Source organism: Chamaea fasciata, unplaced genomic scaffold (genome assembly GCF_029207755.1).
Source record: "Chamaea fasciata isolate MVZ Bird 193981 ecotype frontalis unplaced genomic scaffold, bChaFas1.0.hap1 SCAF_1, whole genome shotgun sequence".
In the NCBI taxonomy this organism is placed as follows: domain Eukaryota; kingdom Metazoa; phylum Chordata; class Aves; order Passeriformes; family Sylviidae; genus Chamaea; species Chamaea fasciata.
In genome coordinates, this window is record NW_027094086.1 from 120,586,265 (window position 1) to 120,607,510 (window position 21,246).

A 21,246-nucleotide genomic window follows, 5' to 3' on the forward strand; every position below is an offset into this window, starting at 1 on the left:
TGGTTTTTAGTCAAAAAGAGTCTTGTCACAGTGTGTGGAAAGGAGAGTGAATTCAGTGCTTCCCTTTCTGAACTTACCTAGCCATTATTACACACTGTGCTTGTCACGGAGCAAACAGACTCCTGAGGGCTTCCTCAGGATTGTCCCAGAAGAAGCAGGCACAGATACAAGGGAATGCTCTGCTGGCTCTTGATGGATGGGAAAGGAAGCAGTAGTGCTTCTTTGTCTACTTTGTCTAAGAAGTTGATGTTTTTTTTTTTAAGATTCTTTATCACTGTGAACCAAAGCTTCATCTGATAGAAAAGTCCTGGTGCTTTTGTCTTGCACAAGAGAGCTGCTCAAAGCAGGGGCAACTTGTTTGGATATAAATGCCTGCAAGAAGTTCTGGAGAGCTCAGGGGCTTATACTGACCTAATAGAGCTCTTCTCCTCACAAACAGCTGATCAACCAGCACTGAAATACAAATTTGTTCATGAAAGGAGGACAGAAGTATTTCCCCTAAGCACAGATGGAGAGACAAAAACCATGGCAATTATGGAAAAAAGGATTTTCTATTAAAATATCAGGGTTTAATGTCCTTTTCAGAGGGGGACTTTACAGTGAAACAGTGAATTCACCAAGTGAGACTTTCTGTGCATAAGTCCTTTCCTGTGCAAGACCAAACTTTCTGCTTTTACTTGAAAGCTTATTTCCAGCTTCTGTTCATCATTAACACAAAGCAAAAGTATCACACCTCTTTACTCTGCTTCTTTTCATTTGTTTTTATGTTTGTTTTGTAACCTGGTATAAATAACCAGTAGAAGTAGAAAAAGCAACCATTGTTTCTTGATGACACTCGCCAGAACTCATCTGTTTTCTCCTTAGTATCCAGATGCAGTAACAAATTCTCTGGTATTTGGTATTTTATCCTTCATCTTCATCCCTAAAAAGTTCAAATATGAAACATGATGCTACTGCATAACCTGCCCCAACACTACCAAAAAAATGAGGGACCTGAAGTCCTATCAAGAGCCTTCAATTTGAATATAGTACTAACACCCTTTCAAATTCCTGGCTTGTTCAGCTGTCTCAAAAGACAGGTAAGAACAGAACTTGTAAAGGAAAGTTATTCCATTAGAAGTATTTGATATCCATTTACTGTTACTGAAAGCATTTTCTCATGGTTCTGTTTTTCTGATAAGACACATTTTTTTCCTTTTGCTTTAATGAAACAAAATATCTTCTACTTTCTGCAATAGTCTGTCAGTTCCCCAGGAAATATGTTCACTACAGCTGAAAAGAGACTGCTAAAATAAATTATACTGTGGCTTTAGCATTCAAAATCTCTTGAAATAATTTTCCTAAAGAATAAAATGAACATGTATATTGCATTTTTAATTTGGAAAAAATGAGACTATTTTACAAATCAATCACCAACATTTATCACAGAATCTACACCTGTTTTAAGCCTTTTTTTCCCCTAGATTACAATTTGACCTAGAATTACTGAAATAAACTTTAAAATTAAAATTTAAATTAAAGGAAGCTTGCATTTAGCTTTCATAATCATCAGTATGTAGTCAGAAAGTTTCAGGAATCAATGTGTTTTTACTGTATTTTACAGTCTCAATTATACTACTAGCTGGGGGGCAGGATATGGCAGAATTCCTGCAATTTTTAAAGGTATGGAAAGCTGAACTTCCATGCTGCTTGGCACTCGTGACTTTTTGCTTATTTGATTGATTGTTTGGTTTTTTGGTGGTTTGTTTTTTTTTTTAATGTAAATTTGTATTTTTTCCACACATAATAGATTTCAGAGTGAGCCTCAAGTTCTCCAGTGTTCTTCCATATGAGATTTTATCTCTATCGTTAGCAGAATCTGGTCTTAGTTTCCATCTTTCTGGCAGCCTTCTGGTTTACTGCTATTGATAAATTCTTTCATTATTAGTAATGTCTCCTACCTAACATCTGAATTCCAGTCAGAATACTTTGATATTATTGGATTTTCACGCTTGTCAAACTGTGTCTTGATGCCTCCCACTTACATATTTGCCCTAAGAGAAGTTTTTGTGATATTCCTTGCATTGCAGGAATTTAGTGAATTTCCATCTGCACTCTTTAACTATTAATAGGCTTGGAAGTTTACTGAATTATAGACCTGATCTAAAATTTAATGAATATCCAGGAAAGAATCATGTTAGCTACACAGGATACCCAGAAAAAGGAAAACATAAGCAATGCAACAGCAAAGCACCTTTCAGATGACAACTATGTTAGACCCAACTCTGAAACATACATTAAATACACATAGCAAGGTTGTAACCTTCTTTCCTCTGGGACCATGAAAATCTGTATTATGACACAGGTAATAAGCTACATTCTTTTGCTACTGTAAATACACATATGAACGCACCAATCCATATCTGAAAAGAAGATGGCTGCATGTTTTACAATATCATATGTTTTTAAAATGCTACATTTTTTTCCTAGTCACATAAATACAAACAAATAAATAAATAAATAAAACAGTTCTTCTCAGCTTTTAAAAAGAATTTATCCATTAATTTTTTTACATTATTCTCTTGGACTGAAGAATTTGTTACCAATATTTGCATCGCTAGACAGTGCCCCTAAATAACCAGAAGCACATACATATATTTGAATAATGCTAGGTTGTATATGTATATATACAAATAAGTTAGCCTATATATTTTACCCTATCATCAGATAGTCAGATTCAGCATTTATATCCTAAGATTATGTGTATAGCTATTTATAGGTTTATTGGGAAACAGTTAATAAAAACAAATTCAGACAATCCAAAAAATATTCAGTTAATTCCAAATCTGTCTGTTGCTCTGTGGCTATGTCACTTGGCATGTATTGTGGACTATAGGAGAAGATGTGTAGAGTGAAACAGTGGGTACTGAGGATCTCAGGTGCAGAATAATACATTTCAGATGCTATTTACTTTGGATTAAGGGTCCATTTGTGGCTGTGGTACCCTCCTGGTATATTTCTGGAACACAGCTTTCAGTAAATTACATCTATAAGGAACCCAGCTCATGGACTCCAAGACCAAGGTACTGCTAAACAGAGACCATTGGGAGACCCATGTCAAAAGTGGCATCCTGGACTAAAATGCTAGCATGAATAAGAACTCTCCTTCCAAGACATGCTGGAAGTTGTTGGCAACACATACACTCAGATGTGTTGGCTTCATGCATGATCAAAACAGTTACTGGAGGCCTTCACAAGCTCATAATTTAAGACACTGTATTCTTACTCTCCGGCTTGAGATCCACATGACATGCAAAACAAATCTGAAGGGGAAAATGCAATTCTTTTGTAATAAAGAAGGCACTAGCAAACTGATATTCTGATTCCAGAACATTAGTTTTTTGGTGGTGTGGGTTTTTTCTCAGAAGAGAAGAGCCAGAAATCTGGAAGCTGTCTGTTGGAATTCAGAATAAATCTAATAATCTGGAAGTTAGAAATCCTAATAGTCTCCATTAAATCATTGTCTATAGTGCTGAGACTCTTAAGGATTGTTCATGGTAGACACTTTAAAACTATGTTCACCTTAGCCCTTTTTTGATAATCTCTGGGCTGAGACATTTTTTAATGTGTCACTGAGATCTCAAATATCACTGGATCAACATCGGCTGTAAATGTTTCTTTGGGAGAAGGAAACTTGTAAATATTTTAAGTTTAACACACTCCTGTTTGAACTGAATAGATGATCAGACCTTTGCATGCAATGCTGCTCTTTTATGTCTAAGGTAAAGTGGTTGTTCTGCAGCTTGGTAGTCTATAGATAGCAGTCAACAGGAATGATTTATTAATGTTTCTAGTGAGAGTTGGCTTAATGAACATCAAAGCCACACAGGTGACTTGGCATCTACCTGACTACTTTCAGATTGGGGGCAAAATTTTAGATAGAACCAGAAAAGTTTTCTGATACTCTACGCCCATCAGATTCTTATTTCAGTTCATCATACACATCAAACTGCTTGATTTCAAATGACACCAATGTATGGAAACACAGAGAGCATCCCCAGGCTCTAGCACATCCATGTGAATGCCTAACACAGCTTTCCTTCAGTATGAACTGCAGCTACTAAACAATAACATCTCTCACCCACCTCTAGAAATGGAGAGAGGAAGTTTTCAAAGGCATAAATAACAAATTCTGAAATCACTGGGAATTAGATGCTAAAGCTTCCATCTGTGCTATTGCATATATTTGCTGTCCATATGCTACTTATGTAGTACTGAGAATGCAGGTATGTATGTGCTGGCAGCTGATACTCAATTACACTGCAAGATGCAAGTGCTGCACATATCTATCACCTTCTTTCTTCCTCTCACTGATCAAAACTTGACTCAACCTACATTAAACAACTGCCAACTGCTGTTGTACTAACTTCTCCTAGTGACAGTTCATCCTAATAGCATTAGCCAGAATAAGCTGAGTAAGTCAGTTGTAAAAATTGAGCCAAGTTGTCATTGTCTAAAAGTCTTCAGGTAACTATCAGTGTTGCTGCCATCAAAAGATATTTTGGTTTTGGCATTTTTTCTTTCAGACATAAAGAGTTCAGGAAATTCCTTCATTGCTGCAAACTTACCAGAGAAGCAAAAACAAAGCATGGAGGAATTGCTCTACATGTACTGCCAGAAGACAACCGAGCAAGAGAAAAGGATATCCATGTACATTTGTTAATGGATGTGCACCTTATGATAGTGGAGAAGACCCTTAGCCAACATAGGCTAGACATATATTTCTCACAGTCAAAATGTTTAAAGGAAGTGCTTTCACCAAGAGAAGCACCAGGCAGTGAAATGGTTGGACTGCATTTTAGACTGAGATGTACAGATATCTGCAAGGGCACTTCAAGTTGTTGTTTTTTGTTGGGGTTTTTTTGTTGTTGTTGGTTTGTTTTGTTTTGTTTTGTTTTGTTTTGTTTTGTTTTTCCCTACAATGCCCTAAATATTAATGTAGAAATATATTGGTACTCACAAATCTCTAAACAGTATTTTGCTGGAATACTCGAAGTTCCAAATTTCCATATTTATTTTTTGCCCATAATTTGATAACTATTTACTGTTGGCTATTGTCCCAAACATCCTTCCTGAACTTAAAGATTTCACTTTTGGCCTAATTTACAGCATCCACAAAGTGTATTGGCATAAACACGAAAAGTCAGTGCTCAGCTTTTTCAGAAAGCTGTTATAAAAGAAGAGATATGTCTAGACAACAGCTCTAGAGCTGTTGGGGAATGCTTTTGGAATTAGGGCTCCTTTTCCTAGACTCTAACCATAGCCAAATTGTTCTTTAAAATATACTGAGGTTGGTGCCACTTCCACTGAAACCAGTTCCAAGACTTCTTCTTCAGGAGAGCATAACTTTAAAAAAAAAAAAAAAAAAAAAAAAAAAAAAAAAAAAAAAAAAAAAGAAAAGAAAAAAAGAAGAAAAAAACCAAAACAGACTGACTAACTGAAAGACAGGCAAATGATGATGCCAAATCTCTGTTGTTCAGACAGTCATGTAGGATTCAGATCACCATTACTGATTTACAGAAAAGCTTTGAAAGGAGAGCACGCTGCTTAGGGCTGAGACAGAAGAGTCCAAGGATAGCCCTCAGTCTGCAGCCTTTCCTGGACAACAGGAATAGAAGATGCAGACTAGAATGTCAAAGAGTTAAAACATGAGTCAAAGACCGGAAACTTGCCTTCCTGTCCTTGTTCTCCTCTCTGTTATCATGAGCTAACCTTTATATGAAATGATCACAGAATATCTCAGTTTGAAAGGGACCCATACAGATCACAAAGGCCAACTCCCTGCTCCTCACAGGACTATCTGTGACGAGATAGTCCTCACAGTTAGGTTTATCCAACACTAAACCACGACCAAGAGCATTGTCCAGATGTTCCCTGACCTCTGGCAGACTTGGTGCCATGATCACTCCCCTGGCGTGTCTGTTCCACCAACTAGTCATCCACACAGTGGAGAATCTTTTCCAAATACCCAGGCATAGCACCTAATGAGAAAGTAGATGAGTGATAGCAACTACATGTCCCATCTCAGAAAACCAACACAGCAGTCAGAAAGGGAGAAGAGGTTAGCAAGCTACTTCATAAACCTGTATTAATGACATCTATTGGCTGTTTGTTCTGGGCAACTCCCACAGTTAAAAGTTACTGCAGGAGAGTCGTTCAAAGCATTCACAGCTACCCACAATCACAAAGGTGTTACTACACTGGGGCAAAGGAGAGCAGCCTTTCCTCCATACTAAGGTTCTGTAAAACAGAGAAAACAGGCAAGCAACAAAGCTACAGTAACCTCAATAGCAACAGTTTCACTGATCTTGAAAGGTACCAGAGATACAGTTAGAAGCTTAGTCTAGAGAAAATAATTACAGACTAAAAAGATGAAGTGGGCAAGATTCAAATGAAGTGTTTTTGTGTTTGTGCCTCTCATAGTACTGGCACAAATTTCAGTGGGGAGAATATAAGCCTAAATAAATATGCTTATAATAGAATTATAAACAAAACTTCAGGAAGTATCCACAGTGAGAATTAATTAAACTGTAAGGCTTCTTCTAATGCCAGGAAAATCTTACTGATTATGGCTGATCTTTCCACCTGCATTTCCATCATTTTCACACTCATTTGCTCTCTGTTGTTTTGTTTCTTGCTGTGGAGCCATTTTCAGATTCTTGTCAGTGAAAAGCACCATGCAGTTTGGCTGGATTCTGTGAGGCCTTTGGCATCAGAAGGAGCTGAAAGTGACCCCAGAGTGCAGAAATAATTTGTTTTAGGGTAAAAAGTTGAAGCCTGTACCTATTTGAGGCATTCCCATAGCTCCTATTGAGTGTTAGGTGTGTGTGGTAAGGAATTGTAAGAGCCAGGCTTTCACAGGGGGAAATGCTCAGCATTCTCAGGGACTTTAAAGTCAGGCATGGGTGCTCAGTACTTCTCAAAATCCAGCCCTGCATGATGTAGATTATGAAACATGGGATAATTTCCACATTGGCAGCACCTATGAGTTTCAATATTAGCAGTCCCGTGAGAAATCAAGGTAAAACCATGCCAATTTATTTGGATTTTTATAAGGGAATAGAGCATAAGCTTCATAAATTTATGTGTTTTCTTTGCACAGAGACCTTCCTACCGAACAATACTATGATTTCACTCAGCTGGCACAAAAAAAAAAAAAAAAAAAAAAAAAAAAAAAAAAAAAAAGTTTGTATGAATGATGAACTCTAAGTTTAAATTATCAGTTGACCATATTGTGAAGTTAGAGAATATGGAAATTGAATATCCATTCTACTCTGATGAAGAGAAGTGCAGCTATCACATAAAGTCAATGGGTCACGTTCTGTAAAAAGGGATTAGTTAGTAACAAAAGACAGCAAACACGGTTGGCAAGGAAATTCAGAATACAGAATTGCACCACTTCAGTTCAAGTAGCTCTTCAACAGGGATCTCTGAGTTTGCTTTATAGGTTGCCTATATTTATCAACTAGAAATACTCAAAAATATTAGCCTTTTTACTTGCTAGAATCCAGATCAAACTGAAGTACTCATGACATCATATATATTTCAGTCCATTTTTCTCATACATATTTTTATATATGCATTTTTGGAGGAGGCTTGTCAGGGATTATTTTCCTCAGTGGCGCTGGTAAAGAGGTATTTGAATCAGTTTGGGTGCTGCGGGAGTTCTGCAATCCAACACTTTGCCACTTGATGGCACCAGCAAAACACTTGATCAAACTACCGGGATTTTAGATTAAAGTAGTTTGAAGCATCGATGTAAATTCTTCAAAAAGAGAAAATAAACAACCTCGTATATCAGCATTGATAAGTATATTAGAAACCTGAGAATAATTCTTTGATAATTTCACAGTCACCTTTACAGGGCTGCGAGGTGCATTCCTCATGACAGTTGCTCACTAGAATGGATCATCCAGGTACACAGGCTGAGGAGGAAATCACAGCACCTTTCCAGGGATTTTCTTCCTTATCAGGAAGCAACCAGGGGCGGCTGTGACTCTATGCCCTTGTAGCAGCTATATAAGCAGGAAGGAGATTTTACAGGAGTAGGTCAAATTCTGCCCCTGTACACACTGAAAAGTACATAATCTTGGACTCTGAATATTTGATCAATAGATCATTAAAATGGTTTCTCCATTACTATGCACTCACATCTTAACCTGAAATATGCTGGGTCTCTAAAAACATTTTCATTTGTCCTAGTTTAAGCATTTTTTTCCCTATTATATTCTATTTCCTTGGTCTTTAAAAGACCTTTAAATTGAAGGAAAGAATTTATCCTTTAAAACAAAAAGGGAAACATACACACAAAAAAGTCTTCCACATTCATAGTCCAAGGTCTTTCAGAGGAAATGTTCTTTCTGCCATCAGGAACTACTATATGGTGACAGCCACACGGAACTTTTCCTGAAAAATACACTCTGAGTGGTGCTAAGCAGACCTACCTGGGAGCTGTTAACACTCAGTTTATTTACCTTATAGCCTGTGAGGGCTGCTTTGAGCCATTGCTGTCTTTTGTGGGAAATGAATTACAAGGTATCGCAATAACTCGTTGCACTTTCATGGACCAACAATGCATTTGCCTTAAGGATGAACACTATTTATCCTTGTCCAGTTTTGCACACTGGAATCAATCACTGACTGGGTGCAGATATGCTTTGCTAAGTGCACTCGCAGTGGGTCACATACACATGCCCTCCCAGTCAAATGTACTGGAGAAAAGTAGTTGTCTTCTCATTTCTATAGGTATAATGGGTCCTCAAGTTCATATCAAACAAGACCACAAAAATTGTGAAAGGCACTGAAAAGCACCTTTGAGCCACTGCCAAGAGCCGTAGTTATAAACACACACACACATCAGGCTAGAGCATTGGCAGATGTCCTTCCACTGACAAGCCACACCAGTAAGGTTTCCAGTAGATTTAGTAACAGCATAGAATGAATGAAAATTGTCTTTTTTTCCCTTTTTTAAGTATTTACATTCCTCTGGCTGTATCCCAGCTCCTTGATCCATGCTGGTTCCCAGACCTGCAGATTCCTGACCAAGCAGGTTTTAAGGTCAGGCAAGATAAGTGATTGCCTCCCTTTGCAAGAATAAAAGGCTGCATAGAAAGTCAATTTACACATTTGAAACAATTTATTCACCAGTTGTGATTTCCTTTCTGTTAAAATTGGCAAGAGTGATACGTCTGATTCTCTTAATAATTTGCAGATTACATTAGAAAGTAACAGGAAAGAGACGCAAAATGTTCTCTGACCTGATCTAGAAAGGAAGATGAAGGTCATGAGGCTCCCCATGCTGCATCCCTTTCAGGCCAAAATCACACTGGAAGAAAGAAAGAGATCTTTAGAGGTCCCGAGCATGTGTCAGAGATTTGGAAAGTAGTATTAAGTGGGAAACCCTCATGAAGGTCACACGGGTTCCAATGTGTCCCTTATTACTATTACTATTATTACTATTACTATTACTATTACTATTATTACTGAACAAATACATCTCCCTACTTAAAGCTCTGACATCACGAGGAAAGCTGTAGGACTACTGCACAGAAGTCAGATTGTCCATAAGGATACTCTCTCTCATTTGAAACTTGATTTATGCCTATTTTATCAAAAAGTGTTTGAAGAGTGCTCACAGTGCACTTGTTGCTAGGGAAATGGGATGGTGTTGATCTGAACAACTCCCTGGATTTGTTCTGGGCCTTTTCAAACTGGAAGCATAAAACCCTCCACCATGAGCCTTGACTTCTTTACAATAGACAAACTACAAATGCTCTATGGACTGAACATAGAGGGGCATATGATATAATACTGAGTAACAGTTTCTTTTGCGATACTGGCAGACTCCAGCAAAAGACTAATAGAACTCCAGTGAAAACAGTGCCAAATTTTTAAAAAATGCTAATAACTTTCTTCCTTTCCAGAAAAAGCTCTACCTTTCTTCTCTCTCTTCTGCCCTCCATTCTGGGTGGCTTCAGGCTTGATTAACCAGTATGAGTTTTAAAAAATAACAAATATTCTAAACAAACATCTACCCTTAAAAATGCAAAACTTTGCTGGCTGTTACAACCTGAGCTCACAAACCTTCTCTAAATCATGGCAGTCATGGAAATGCATGTTCATCCTTATTTTAGTGCTGCCTTAAGTTTAAATGTTAAAATAAGAAGTGATCTACAACAGTAGTTAAGTGGTTCTGCCACACCAGAGCTCAAAGCAGATTGACTGTCCTTATTTATGTGCATGTGTACCAGCAATATGTCCAATTATTGAAGTGTAAAATGTAGTAAGTCATACCGTAACATAACAAAACTGAAATTGAAAATACAGTTGTATTATTGTAACAGAATGTGAATATCTTTTCAATTCAGTTACAGTTGTATTATTATAACAGAATGTGAATTGAAAAGAAATATTAAGAAGTATTTTACACATCTACAGCAGTGGTAGATATACACCAGTTCTAACAGTAGAAATGGAAAATCAATTAGAATTATCCATGGCATAAACTTTCAAAGATTGCTGGTCTGCAAGATAGCATTTCTATAAAGGCTTCTCATTATTAAAACAGACATGAAGATTGAGTCAGAGTCCCAGTTCATTATAAATGTAACAATATACAAATGGTTGCCAGAATTCAACACTTAAAGTCCTGTTATCTTTGTAGCATTACAGATTAGAAGTAGATCTTTTGTTCAGCTCAGTTGAGGCATGAGTTATGCTGGCACAGCAATTTGTGAGATATCACACCTCATGTTGATTGCAGTGAGTCCCATAGCAGCACAGCACGGATTTCACAATGAGGTGCATGACTTCTGTATCTTGTATCAGAATGTGTGAATAAAATTGATCTGGCAGTTGATATTTATCTTTAAAACATCCATGTTAGTACAGAAAGAAATAAGCACATAACTGTATTTAAACTCTGTGTGAAGGGACTTATTTCCTCTTTGTAACTCTGCAACACCTATCTTTACAAAGACCAATTCAATGATGGATTGGCCCAGCTGCACCCTGAGTCACAGATGACTTGAAGAGAGCTTGGGTGCAGCTCCCATGTCACAGCCATGTCATTAACCAGGCTACTGAACAAACCCCAGCCATGGGAGGAAGAGAGCTCCCACAGGAACTGCTAAGGGTGAAATGATGGAACCCCTGCAGGGCCTATTAACATCCCAACAGTTCTATGTCCTCAAGCTGAGCAAGGGGAGGAGCCCTGAGAAGATACCATCATCTGCCTGGAAATGGTTCTGGGACATCCCTCTTCTCACTGAGGAAAACATGAGGTTTAAGCAATATGCAGATTTGGATATACAGCTTTTGAAGAAACAAGAAACATTGTGTGACAATGTACAAATAATAAAGCTTAAAAAAGGGCTCTCATCTGACAACATCTCCTACCCATTTACAATAAAGACCCTTTGAAGCAAGGCCTGGTAGATAAGCCTTTCTTATGAAATTGAAAAGATTATGAAAAGATTTTGAAGCTCTAGGTGAACCACTTAGATTAGCCCAGTAATACTTACTTCAGGCATTTGTTTTATTTTTTATTATACCACAAAGAACCATTAAGCAAATTAATTACTTTGTCAACCATTGATATATTTCTGACTTGATAAAATTGCCAAGAGACTCTTAGCTAGGCTTATTGATTAAATTCTTGCCCTTTAAAGTAGTGTTTTATTTTGCTTGCCTTTAAAAAAATAACTCCCCAAGGTGAAATAAAAATAATGTATTAGCATGGTATGAATAGGTAATTTCTCTGCAAGTATAAACATGGTATGTTTTTCGTTTTGCATTACTGATAAAAGGATTTTTAAATTTTTTTTTGTATTATTAACTATTTTTTGTATTGTTAACTATTATAGAGCTTATTACACAAGCGTCTAGGAAGACTGATTTTTTTTCTTCACTGTTGTAAAAAGACATTGCACACATCATATGATCCTGATGTCTTTTCAGTCTTTGGCACCTAGCAACACAAAACATTCCTCATGTAATGAGTGGTATCAGTAAGAACACTCCCTGCACTGTTTAGACATTGATTTGTCCCTAATGGTATATCGACTGCACTGATTCAGATAAAGTGTGGGAGATGCAAATGAGAGTGGGTCACTTCAGGTAAGCTATCACATTTCTTCCCTAATATAGGCTTCCCAAACCACCAGACACTTTGGCTAGGTACATTTCACCCGTATCTTATCTTTCCTTAATGAAATAAAAGGGCAAGTTCCTCTCACAGCCATAATTGCACAGTGCAGGTGCCTTGGCAATAAGAGCAGCAACACTGTGAGGCACAGAAATCTCTCTTGAAAGAAGCATACAATGATTAGGTTTAGAAGATTAGCAATGTTTACATGACACACACACCCTCCTAACAAATACTGATTTTGCTGACTTGCCTATGGGCTAATTGGGTTTTCTTAGCTATGTTGTTCACGGCCTCTTTAGCTAATGCCAATTAAAGTGTTTGAGAGTAACTATAAAGAACAACTTCTCTCTCATAAAGCAGATTTATGAGAGAGAAACCTCAGAAAAGTCCAGCTTGGTAAGACCTCGTTATGTCATGACACAGAGCTCCAGGAACTGAATTAATCTGGCTCCTGTACAAGTGTGACTTTGTTTACACAGCAACTGAGGGAAGGTGTTTGCTATCAGTAAGTTGCTGTATGAAGTGGTGCTAAAGTTAAATGCATCCAAACAGAGTGCTAGTCTTTCTTACTGGGATAAACCACTGCTCTAATTTTCCTCAGATTTCATGATTCCTCTGATTTTATTAAGTCTTAAATTACTCTATCATTAAAAACTTATAGCTGAAAAGAACAGCCACAGGAACATGGGCACTCCATGAAATCCCAGTTCTCAGTATCCCATAAAATCTCCAGTTTAGCTTTATTGCCCTTCCTCACAGAAATAAATGTCATCTTAGAGAAAAATTTTGATTACACAAGCACAAACTCAGTTACTATTAATTGGAGCTGTGCAAGAATCTTAAATTCCCTTAAGCCACATAAAAGGAAATGAGAGTCAGTATGACTGATCACGTAAAAAAGCTGCAAGGGCAGCATCACTGGGAATTCTTTGCAGGGTGCAAGCAAAGGGGGATTAAAAAACTAAGATACCACCTTTTTGATTCTCACATCTCTCTCTGTTCTTGCGAAGTGTTATATTTAATCTAAAGCTCAGTGAAATGTGAAATAAGGAAATTTTCTTTCTTTCTGTCTTTCTTCCTGACGACTTACACCAATCCAAGACCACTGTGCCTGCCATTTTTCCCCTCTCACCTCTAACCCACACATATTTCCAGATACACCATGTTCCCAAAAGTCACATTACTTGAGGGTTGAGACACTGGGATCAATTCAAACAGCCATCAACCTTTCCATCCCATTATCTCTAGCAAGGCTTTTGACATGGTTGTTCTGAGGAAGAAAAGAGGTAAGAGAGAACTCCCTTGGTCTACCCTTTATTTTTGAAACTTTCTTAAAAAACACTGTGGCAGCTGTGACTGTTTTCTGCTGAAGTTTAACATAATTTGACTACCCCAGTGCTAAAAGGTAAATACCTTGGCTTAAAATAAAGCTATATGTGCTGATAGTTGCAGTCTCACAGAGGATGCCTCAGCACTGAAAATAAAAGAAATTCATGTGGCCCCCTTGTAGCCTCAAAAGCCAACAGAGATATTAGTACACCTGCCATTCCCACAAAAGCATGATGGATCACTTGGTGTGTCTGGTATCTTCTGCCAGACAACTAATTCTTCACCGTTCAAAAGAGGTAAAGAAAAGTAAAAAAAGTAAGTCATCCGTGGGATCAAAAGGTAGCATTTTTTTGGGCCAAAGTCATGCCTGCCACCTTCGCTGGGGCCAACAGAAATAATTGTGAAGTAAGACCCAAATGATTCAAAACATTTTATCACTACACAAAGAGTAGAACAAGACCCAGAGAGAAAAAACAACTCTTCCTGTCCCTTATGCAGCCTGAGATGAAACCATAGACATTCACTATTTACAGAACAGTATGTAAGCCATCAGGAGGTGTTTGTTTTTAAACCCAGCAGCATTTTACCCTGAGAGTGTTTTACATAAACATTTTACATAAAATATTGGAGGAAAAGAGCATGAAATTATTGTTCTTAATTGACAGACACTTTGTTTTAGAAGACTTCAAAGATCACCTTCATGAACTGATGAGAAGCACTTGGCAGCTCCTGACCGCACAGGGTTAAGGGGAATTTGGGACAGGAGAAAGCCAGCACCTCTGTGTGCCATGGCAGTGCTTGTCAGGAAAGGTTTGGCAGTAACTGTTTGAAACAGGAAAAGCACACCCTGTCATGGATAAGAAGCTTTTCAGGAAAGTAAAAGCTGATAATGTTAAGTGGGAGGTCAATTTGCATTAATTAGCTGCCATTCCCAGTCATCAATACAATGCTGTACTGTTATTTATATAATTGGGTACATGAATGATTTTTAGTGAAGTATTTGTCTGTCCAAAACCAAAATCCTTTCACAGAGTACATAATGCTGGGAGTAGTCATTTTTGGCCAGTTTTTACTGATCACTGGTCAATTTAAGAAACACTAATCATGTGTGGAGGAGGACTTACAAAGCCTATTTTTGCACAACAGGAGGATCATCAGAGACCAAAATCTATTTTCAGCAAAGTTTAACAGGTTCAGAATTATCAGGTAAGGGGACAGTTACCATGGGCACTTAGGAAATACTTTAATATCATTTGCTGTTCCCTCCACACATTTTGACTTTCTTGGAGACTGGGACATTCCAGTTCTCACCACTGAAGGAGAAATCCCTGGTTAAATATAGATGACCCAGACTAGAGTCAGGTGACTTTTACCAACAGAAGGTTGTGATTAAAAGCCTTGTCTTTTCCACATCTCTCCTTTGCAAAATTCATAGTATCTATTATGTAATTAATGCTGGCAGCATCACTGTAGGGTAAATAAGGAAACAAAAGGCAGAAAGACTCAAGAGAGAAAAAGTGGTGACAGAAACAAGGTTGGAAACTAATTCCACTGCAGTCATCTAGAAACATTTAGTTATTCCTGATGGTGGCATTAGGAGCTCAGAATAAGCTTCACAATTCATTAAGCTTCAGTGTCTGCTGTTCCTGTTTGTAAAAATCGTGCACAGAAAATGCAGTAAGAATCTTTCCTGCTGGTGTGTGAATCAACCCAGAGCTCCTGCAACTGGCAATGGGAAGATGGCCTTCTGTGAAGAGAGCTTTTTTCTGGTATGAGATCCAGCTCTCAGCTGCTTGTCACCATCTCTTTGCCTGAGACAATTAGATTTCCAGATCTAGTGGTGCAGATGATCGTGTAGAGTAGTTCCATGAAGACTTCATCACACATCACTGGGTTAACTGATGCTGATTAAATAGCTGTTCTGCTCTAATCCTGCTGATTTTGTACCATAAAAGTAAAGATGAGTTCTGTTTGCACATCCATCAGATCAGTTTCCAAAGGCAAATGAGATATTAGCAGCAGGTCACTCTCTTCTACCAGCACCTCTTCTACCAGCACAGCTGTCTTTATAGTGAGCATTCAACGACAGCTAAAAATGCAGATCCATCTGTCATTCTGATCAATGTAGACACACTGTTTACAGATGTGGCAATAGAAACTATAAGAAGAAGTTCATTTTAAGTCAGTTCATAACAGTGACTACAAAAGAAAGCTTACACAGTTTTCCCTGCCTACCATATGTGACTGCCATGGAGAACTTGATTCCAAGTTATTTGACCTGAGTTCATCATAACTACATACTTGTTGAAACTTCCATTTGAGTACTAATAATGCAGCAAATAAATTTTTCCACCAGTTTTTTGTTTTATTAGCATTTGCTAAATAGATAATTGAGGGAGAAGAGGGTGACCATGTTATTTCAAGTCTTTAAAATAATCTTTTCCATACAGCACACATATTTTGTTTATACATTCCCTATTTCTTCTTATCCTTCAGATTTCCATGTTTCTTGAAGAAAATGTTCAAATACATTATCCAAATCCACCAGGGATAGTGGCCCCCAACCCTATTTTAAAGAGCTCAAATATAACTTTTCTCCAAGAATAACCAATATGCTACAAAACACTGAAATAGCTCTGGAGATCACAACATCCAGTCAGGTCTTCACAGGTAAGCAATTTTCATTAAATTAATTTAGCTGGTATAGCAATGCGTGTAACACAAATTGTTAGCCCCAAAATTTCTCAAAGACATTGATTTTTTGGTCACTTTTTTGTCAACAAAGGACACATAAACTGTAAATTATCTGAGGTTTTTCAGGGGGATTGTGGCTTAGTTCTGATTTTCCTAACCTGTAGAAATGTGTGACAATAAAACATGTCTCTGTTTAGAAAGAGTTCCAATATATTGCCTTATCCTGGGAACTTACATAAAAGCAGTTTGCAGATTGACTGGAGAACTAGGTGAAGACACAGAACTAATAAATACTGCATTTACAAAGAATCTCATGCTTCCACCACAAGTAATACTGGCAAGAGTATTATCAGATTCAGCTGGCAGAATTAAGCCTTCTCTTTGACAGTACTTAAGCACAGGGCAAAGCTCACTCTAAAGCTGAGGCAAAAGTTCAGAATACTAAATCAGTCCTGACACAGGTGGTTGACAGAACTTCTGTAACAGATTAATGGCTTATTTGGGGTTTGCAGGAGGTGAAGTTACTGTGATTATCTGCTTACTTTTTTATCTGATCATTATAAGTTGGCACCAACACACAACAGATTCAAAAGACCTTTTGCCTTGAGCAGTATGTGTAACAATGTCCATAAAAGGAGTTGGCAGCTGTCATATGAAGAAGGCAGCACTGTAGAGACTGAAATGTATTGGCTACATGTTCAGCTGCTATTAATCAGGACAGTATGACTCACCAATTTACTGTCCTTATTGCACTGTGTATTTGATAAGTAACTTGCTACCATTGCTGACTACTGCTTCCTTACTGCTTCCTTCCTAACCATACAATTTAAGTTTGGCAGAGTTTCTATGACTTATACTCCTCCATCTGCATGAATGATTTGCCTTTCTTCCTCCAGGGGGCATCAATAACATTAGCAGATTCTATTTTAATGCCAAGATTTACTCTTAAGGATGTATAAAACTATATTGAAAAACTCTGTGTTTGTTGTCTTTGACACTTTTTATATTCTCCGTGACTTGCATAAAAGGGAAAAGGTATTATCTGCATTAAATGCTACTCATGCAAGCAGAACATAATATGGTATATTAGCAGAGCAAATTGAGAGTTGTGTTTTGCTAATGCATCATTACTTGTGATGGCTTTATATACACAGCTCTGATTGATTGTAACTCTGGGCAATTGTAACTGACTCAGCAATTCTGCAGGTAAAACAGAAGGAACTCATTCCTGCTCTGCTGGCTTTATAGCACTTCCAGATTCAAACTGCATGGACTTACACAAAGCAGGGTAACTAAGTAAGGTGCTGTCATTTTCTTAGTTATAGTCCAAAATGGCCCTGGATTAGAAGTCCCCAACTTGTCCTCCTTTTCTTCTATTGGATTAAAATAAATCCAAGTAAGAAAATCCTTCTGATTTACATTTTACATTTTCTGATGCATTTACAAATTTTTGATAACTGAATCCCTGTATCTGAAATTGAAAAGCCGTCTAACTTTTTTTTCAGTGTGATGAAAAAAAAAAAGTTTTACTTTATGATAATGAACACTTCAAAGCACACTTTCAACAGTTTGTCTCTGGAAATGAAAATCCAGACCAGCACCTTACATAATTCAAAGCTGAGCAGTTTTATTGCCCTCTGGCTTCCAAAGTGTGATTGGCAGAGGCCTACCCTGGGCCATGCTGATTTACCTGAACAGCACTCATTCACTCAAAGCATACATATGTTGAATATCAAACACTAAGATTCTTCAGCACATTAACTGCAGAAGTTCATTCTCTGGCTACAGGACTCAAATGTACTTTACAATTGAACAGCTCCTTAGGCTCTGCACCAGCATCTGAAGCCTCAATAATGCAAATGATTCAAAAAGGTCAACAGTATGTGAGCAGTAGATCAAACTGTGGTTGAGAAAGCTAAAAAGTCACATGCAAGCGAGCATCCTAAAAACCACCTGCAACTGTTCCTGAAAGAAGTTAAGAACACAGTAATTCAAGTCACCATTTATACTATCACTCATATGACAAGACAGATGCTTATAGAAGAAAGAAGAAAGCACAAGACATCTATACCCATTTATATCTTATGCACTGGAGTGGAATGGAATATTTTATTTTCCAAAGCATAAGGAGTGACTCTTACCTCCCTATATGACAGAAGCAGTAGTGAAGGTCTGGGCCGCTTCTTTTTGACTGAGTGACCTCTAACTGTGCCTTTTCACTAGACACAGTCAACGGTCTGCTAAAATTAGCAGTCCCTCCTAAGAGACATAGATGGCAGTATAAATCCTGCTACTTTCTTCATACAGAAACATTTCTGCTGGTCTGTCACAAGTGAGAGCTCCTGAAGGGTGCACTGCACGCTTACTTCAAGGTGAACATCCCCATGAATCAATTCTGCCATAACAGTACTCCTTCAGATGCCTCCACCTGCACTCAGCTTTCCCCCTGTTGTCACCAGCTACTAAGGCACAATGCTAAGTGAAATAAAAAGAGCAACCAGCCTAGGTCAGCAGTGCAAAGTGACAGAAAGCACAGACCAGAAATGATAAGTGAGCCAAGAGCAGGACACTCTCTCTTAGACATGGTACCAGAAAGTTCCTTATCTTGATTCAAGCACAACAATAAAAAACCTTCTGAAAATCACTGACATGTTGCAAAAAGAAGCATTGTAGAGGCAGCAGCTTTCAGGAAGGCCCAAATTTTAACCCCTTCCAAAATCTGCATGTTCACTTTCCTATGAAGACTTCAAGCCCAGATATTTAGACCAACATACAATATGGGAAAACCCAGTTAGCCTAAGTCAGCCAGGCTTACCGCTGGATATAAGGCATGAGGAAAGTGGAATTCTGTTGCACAGACTTTGGCATCAAGAAACATGTCTGCCTACATGGAGACCAGAGGATGGGCCAAGAGTGATAACACTGCCTGAATGGATCCCTAGCTGTGAAGTTCCTCAGCACCAGACAGTGCTGATGGAGCTGCAACATTCTTTCTCCAAGACAGCAGTACAAAAACATTTACAAGGAGAGAGAGAAAATCCTCACAGATAACATTACCGAAAGACACACAAGAACTATGGTTTCAATGCTTTTTTATTTCTTTAACTGACACATTCTTTTAAAAATGGAGTAACAAATAAAAAGAACTTCAATACAAATTGACTGGCCTTTCCCAGAGAACCATAATAAATTCAAACAGTAAAGAGAAGAGAAATTAGAGCAACCCAGGACATGTGCAGACTATCTGAGAACACTAGAAGGGCTTGAGCTAGAGGCTGTGAAAACATGACTTTTCCAGAGAAACATATTAGTGGGATAACCACTGGTTTGGAAAGAGTTGGTTCATTAAAGGCCAAATGGATTAATAAATGAGTATTACAGTCTGACTGGGTATGACAAGATGACTTTTAATGTCCACAGCAGGGAGATTCAGGAATAGCTGAGGAGAGGATCAGAAAAGAGGCTGCTTCAGTTTATGAAAGGAGTCATGACACAGTTGCCTACAACAGCTGGGGATCAGAGTTACTGCCCCAATAAGGGGTCAAAGGCCCTCCCAAACACCAAACTTCCACGTTAAAAGGATCCTCTGCTACACTGCAGGGGGTCAAACAAAACAGTCCCCAAATACAATATATTTAAATATCTTGAATAATTTTTGTAAAGATTTTTGAAAATAAGGAAGCAACAAAGGAAACTTTTGTGGAAAGCTATCTCAGAATGTAAAGAATATACTTAAATTGCTATTTTAAACTATCTTAGAATGTAAAGAATACACTTAAATTGCTATTTTCTGTGCGCAGACAGATTTATGATGGTGCTACACAGATTACAGGAACATAATATGGAACAGCTTTTTAAGGAACAGCTCATATTGGTTCAATGTATATCTTAAGAAGCTGCAGCCAAGTGGGGATTAGAGAAGCAGAAACAGCACACAGACGTTCATCACATCAGACGTTTTTTTAAACTCTTAATTAAATGAGGGATTATTCACTTGTTTCCTAGAGAGAACCTGAAGAGGGAGCAAAATACCATTGTGTTTTTCATTGAAAATTTTTTTTCATTGTATTCTTCTAAGCTGTCCCATAAAGGAACCACATATATTCCCCTCTCCCTTCAAGAAAATCATCAGAGTTCAGGAGACTGGCAGTATCATACCCTGAATACATGGCTCAAACAGAACCTTGCTTCCAGCTAGTCCTTATCCACTGAACTTTCCCTTACAAAAAAAGAGATACTAGCAAAGAATCATGGCACAAATCTCCTGTGACTTCATTCATGTGTAAGATCTTCAGGAGGTCAGTCAGGACACAGTGCCCCAGCAGCACACTATTTTCTGTGCAAGTATTCAGAGTACAAAGGGCTGCAAGGCTACCAAAAGGATATAACTAAAATTACATTATGGGAGTCAGAGACCTTATTTTCCATTAGGAGAGGATACTTACTTTCTATCCCACCTTTACACATTTCAGAAACAATGAGACTTTTAGTTGTTAAAACAGAGGTGGTTTATGCTTTTATTAGGACACAAGAAGTGTACAGGAGAATCTAGAGAATTTAGTACAAAAATAATCAAGCAGCATAATAACAGATGAAATTCAAAAGTGATGTATGAAGAAACTTACTGCAAAGAACTGCTGAAGACAACTCAGCATCTAAATGAGTATTTAGATGATTGTTACCTTCTGGAGGAATTATTTTTAAATAAATGAAGACCCCTGCCTTTTGCTCTGCTTCTAGTACAGCAGAACTCAGGACAGAAGAAAAGACAGAATATTATGTTATTTGGACTTCTTGCATTTAGTTTTGTACAACACACTTCTGAAGTAGCAAAAACCAAAAAAGCCTGGGGATATGATGAAGACAAAAAGATTGACACAATTTTTTAAAGCCTTAGAGATGTCCTAACAGCATAAGAAAAACATCTTCCACACGAGCAATTTGGATTAAACGTACTCAGAGCTCGGAAATTTCATGCCTTAGGATTATAAACTCATCCTGGGTAGTTTTTTGTGTCTTCAAAACATCCAGCATTC

The 21,246-nt window shown here is 37.8% G+C and overlaps 1 protein-coding gene across 1 annotated transcript; it reads left to right on the forward strand.

Moving 5' to 3' along the window:
- The first annotated feature begins 944 nt into the window (after positions 1 to 944).
- SPMIP4 (sperm microtubule inner protein 4) lies at positions 945 to 19,261 on the forward strand. Its single transcript, XM_066190935.1, is given in 9 exon segments — positions 945 to 1,079; positions 3,010 to 3,062; positions 4,566 to 4,683; positions 4,686 to 4,689; positions 13,222 to 13,473; positions 16,094 to 16,186; positions 17,417 to 17,498; positions 18,518 to 18,607; positions 18,826 to 19,261. Coding segments are annotated over 9 exon segments (1,263 nt in total).
- Positions 19,262 to 21,246: the final 1,985 nt, after the last annotated feature.